We start from the raw sequence: 4,896 nt of genomic DNA, 5'->3' as shown, positions 1-4,896 counted from the left end.
CGACCACTTTATCGTATTTAGTCTACCGTACCCTTCAAATTTGGAAAACCATGTTGCTCCACTTTGACCAGAATATGTTATTTAAATCGGGTCCACGCTGACTTCAGCGTTTTGTTTGGGCGTTCCCCGGAAACCATATTGTGGGCTGATACTTGACATTCGTTGCGCCGTCACAAGAGCAGAACTCTCTGGTATAACACACGGTACGAAATACCGAATGAGATTGAGATTCGAACGAACAACCTTATCGAAGCCTAACTTAAATCACAAGAGGTGGAATTTAACTATGTAAAGTAAATAGGGCTAATAAAAACCACAAAATATATTGAAAACAAATAAACAAACAAACTATAACATGATTACAAGTTTACAACCCAAGAAAAAACATTATTATTATTCCATTCCAATGTAACTTATGAAACCAGACAAGTCTTACTCAAACTCAAACAACCTAACTAGAATATTCTTAAAAATACCAAATCCGTTAACCATCCAATCCCCAAAAGTAGTAAAAAGAAACCCATGAACCGGTTTGTGTCACAAAACCGGGTACGGACAGCGTCACAATCTTACACACGTGTACACATATACCAAAAGACATTTTATAAAGACAGCTAGCTAAGTAATAATAATAATAATAATAATAATAATATAAGTCAAGGTCAAATTATCTTGAACCAGATCCGCCATTGATACATATAAGCTTTCCCTTTACAAACCCTAATAACACACATCCATATACACAGTTACACTGTTGCACACACATACATATATAGATATATGTATATGTAGACATATATGATATATCTATGTGTTAGATGGAAATGGGAGGCACATGTTTAAGGAGTGAGATGATGGTTGTTGGGAGTAGTGGGTGTTATTCAAAGGCTTTGGTTGCTGTTAATATTGTTCTTGCTTTTGTTGATGCTGTTATTGCAATCCTTGCATTCTATCAGGTTATTATTATTATTATTATTAATTAGTTAGCCAGTTTATTAATGTTTTTCAGTATTTAAAACATTGGGTTGGTTAATTTGATTATTAAATGTTAGTTTGCAAGAATTTATTTTGGTTTTGGAGGTGAATGTGAAATTGGGTGTTAATTGTTTATGCATTATGTTTAAACATTGAGCCCTAATTATTTATTGTTGTTTTATATTTTTTGGTTTGGTATTGTGTACTTAAATTTGGCATTATATTTTATTTTAGTGTTATTAAGTTATTAACATATGGTATTTTGATACCTTGTTGTGTCAGTTGATAAGAATTCATTCCAGGAATCCGCAAAGGGGCTGGACTCGCCAGAAAGTAAGTCGCAGATATTATGTTACGTTATACTGCTTTTAGTTATGCATTCAAATTTCAACATATTGGAATGCATAGTGTTCAGGGTTTTAGGTTCGAGCCCACGGGCCCGGTTTAGCTCTGTATATTGTAAGATGCTAAAATGCTAGATTGATTTTTATTCGATATAGGGTTACAAACTTACAATATATAGAGCTAAATCGGCTCGTGGGCTTGTTCCTAAAACACTAAATATTATAGGTTCCAAGAAGTACCATATTCATTATTCCCTAATAAGTATTGTCAGTTGTCACACACCTAAGCTTAGAAGCAAAGTCTTTAAACTTTGTGCTGGTTAATTTACATCAAAACTACATTATTTTAGTCGATTAGATATATATGCTATTTTTTTCTAATTTTACTTTCAACATCAAAGTTAACCAAAACAGGGTAGTTATAAAAAGTTTAGCATCTAAGCTTAAGTGTGTGAGAATACCGTATTCACTTTTCCCATATATATGTATATATATTAAAAGGAATACTTCACCTGATAGTAACCAAGTTTCCCAAAGTGTTTGCACTAAAGTTTTTTTGTTCTTGTAAAGTCACTTAAGTTCAATTAGGTGTTCCAGTCCTATGTATTTTTTTTTTGAATCTTCAAATTTTAAAAATATGTAAGTTTTGTAATTGTTAAATTTAAGTCAAATTGGAATACATATAATCAGTAAATTGTAACCAAGATTCATATATGCTCATTGGCCTTGCTTAATTTAAAACTTCTTGACGTTTATATAAACTTTAATTGACTTTAGTTGGACACTTGGTTACCATTGTATAAAGGTATCCTTATATTTATACTAATTCATTTAAAATTCAATCGCAGGTCTTTCATCTAATGATCGGTTCTTCCAACACCGGTAGGATTTTGGAATTTTTTCTAAGTACCTTTTTAAAAATTTGAGTTTCTTTACGTTGTAAATGGCGTTGGTTGTTTTCTTTTACCTTATTGGCAGGTTATGGTATTTATTTTATACTAACTCTTGTTGCTGCTTGTAAGAACTGGATATGCTGGTCAAACTCTTGTGGCTTTGTTGTTATGGGTATACCTCTTTCTCTCTTATGTGTATTATTATTATTATTATTATTATTATTATTATTATTATTATTTTATTTTTGCAGCATTGCCCAAGATTCTGTTTCTTGCAGCATTTCTACTTCTTCTATCTTTCTGGTATGTTTCGTCTATATGTCATTATGTCATATACAACATGTTGCATATATATGATACTGACAAAGCTTATTATATCCGTATATAAACATAATTAATTTTAGGGTTGACTTTTACTGGTTTACAGGGTTGACCTTTGTCATCAGGCAAATGATGAAGACGAGGATGACGGTAGTCCTCGTGAATCTTTGATAGAGAAATCATATAAGCCTAATTTGAAAATTAACACTCGAAGAAGATGTTGCTCTTTTCGTGTATTCCCTGTTGGCAGCCGTCAACAAGCTGTGATATTGGTATACTAATTTATCAATCTTATTTTATTTATTTATTTATTTATTAATATGCATATTATAATATATTGATGATAATATTTTTATAATTCTTGTAACAGGTGACTCTGTTAATACTTGTGTTAATGCTGGCATCGGCTGTGCTTATATGGATCGGTCTGGGAAAGAATCCTATCGATTCGTCAGTTGTGGCACGGGTACGAGTTATTGATGTTCAGTTTTATGTTGTACAAAGCAATTTAATAATATGTGTATATATGTTTGTCTTGCAGGTGTATGTAGATACTTTTGCTGTTGCAATGCTTTTATTAGGAGGTGCTCTAGCATGCTACGGTCAGCATCTTTGGTATCTGCTAATATTATTGGTTTTTAACTTATGTTTTAGCTTTAAGGTCTAAAACTACATATTTTTTTATTTGTAAGTTGTGCATAGAATTTTGTACATAGTTTCCATTGTATATGTAAGTTGTCAATATTACTGAAATAGTTATAACATTCTTGTTTTTTTTGTTTTGTTTTTTTTAACTATTTTGCAATTATCAGCTTTGAATTGATTTTCATATATACTACAAACAGGATATGTATTGGTCTCAAAAATGAGTAAAGTGCGGTCCGAGAGGACGTCTTCTGAAATGTGGAAGGTAATTTATTCATGTATTGAATACGGAAAGTTGATGTGGGCCATGTGGCATATTTTAGATTTCAAAATTTTTTTGCAGGTTGCTGGACTTGCGTCAGTTTCGGTTATTTGCTTCACCTCAAGTTCGGTTGTTGCGTTTTTCACAAATATACCGGTGTGTACTTTTTTGCTTACTTTATTGTACTTTGTCACTGAATTCATGTTTCTCAAGGTTTCCTTAACGGGCCGGCCCTTTCATTTATTGCAGGTGCTGTATCATTGTGATTGGCGGAGCATTAGAGGGATCTATGTCTCTCTACTACTAATTGTATACTATTTTATAGGTAAACAATGACATATTCAAAAGTTAGATTATTATTATTATTATTATTATTATTATTATTATTGTAATAATTAGGGGTGTTAATGTTTAAACCGAACCCAAAAATCGTGTTGACCTGAACACGACTAGTTTGACCCAAAAATTTTAATTTTATTTGTCTTCACATATTAATACTTTAAATTCACATTTTTACAACAAAAAATATAAATTTGTATAAAGTAATTCCATTTAAAATTTTACTTGTAAAATATTTTGTCAATTTCCTTTTTTAAGTTTTAGATTTTGGCAAAAGATACCAACCAATTTAATTTATTACATATTTAAATACATTTAAAAATAAATAAATAAATAAATGGGTTAAATAGGTCAACCCATGAGCCCGCCCGGTTGACCCGAACCGGACCCGTTTAGCACCCGAAACTGACCCAAACCCAAACCTGCGAATTTCGTGTTAGGTTCGTGTCGGGTTTTGGTGTCTTGTAAGAAATTTACACCCATATAACATACCTTTGTAGTCATATTTAATGCATGCTTGTCCAGGCTCGTCTATACCTTCAGCTTTTGTATTATGGATAATGAGAGAACTGCCGCCATCGGTTGCAACTAATGTTCCCGAAGAAGCAAGAACACTTGCATTTGTCAGTGATTATCCACCCGCAACCGAACCGCAGCAGCATTGGACTACTATTGCCACTGCACAAAATCAGGTTCTTCAAATGTTTCACTTTTTTTATAGAATAATTTCTAAACCTTTTTTGGATTAATTGGTAATATATATTATATATTTTATAACCATAGGTATCAAGGGCAAGCCCTATATGACTGCAGTTCAGCAAATACAATTAACAACTCAGGAGTGCAGCCCATAATTGCTATTTTGATTTTGCTAGTTTAGTTTAGGTACTTGTGTATACCACCAATCTTTTTTTTTTCTTCCTTAAATCTGTTTTTATTTTATTTTTATTTTTATTTTTAATTTTATAAGCTAAGCTTAGTATTTGAATGTATGCATATTGCCTCCAATTGTCTAATATTTGGTTTTGAATAAAATCAAGTTCTGACATGTTAGTATTTGAATTTCGACCCGTATTAGTATTACAAATTACAGAATTTAATCTGACTTGTTACTAGA

At 31.7% G+C, this 4,896-nt stretch overlaps 1 protein-coding gene across 1 annotated transcript; it reads left to right on the top strand.

Annotated features, from left to right (window-relative positions):
- The first annotated feature begins 203 nt into the window (after positions 1-203).
- On the top strand, positions 204-4,896 carry LOC143636685 (tobamovirus multiplication protein 1-like). Its single transcript, XM_077104214.1, has 13 exons — positions 204-956; positions 1,258-1,308; positions 2,168-2,201; positions 2,298-2,384; positions 2,464-2,515; positions 2,640-2,805; positions 2,904-2,999; positions 3,075-3,135; positions 3,379-3,443; positions 3,522-3,596; positions 3,690-3,765; positions 4,305-4,471; positions 4,563-4,896. The coding sequence occupies exons 1-13, from the start codon at positions 819-821 to the stop codon at positions 4,584-4,586; spliced, it is 1,092 nt and encodes a 363-aa protein (XP_076960329.1). The 5' UTR covers positions 204-818; the 3' UTR covers positions 4,587-4,896.

This window comes from Bidens hawaiensis, unplaced genomic scaffold, assembly GCF_021521415.1.
Source record: "Bidens hawaiensis isolate Kalapana, Puna unplaced genomic scaffold, B.hawaiensis_p1.1 tig00008041_1, whole genome shotgun sequence".
In the NCBI taxonomy this organism is placed as follows: domain Eukaryota; kingdom Viridiplantae; phylum Streptophyta; class Magnoliopsida; order Asterales; family Asteraceae; genus Bidens; species Bidens hawaiensis.
The sequence above is the reverse complement of the archived record's forward strand: the minus strand, read 5'-3'. Positions and strand labels throughout refer to the sequence as shown.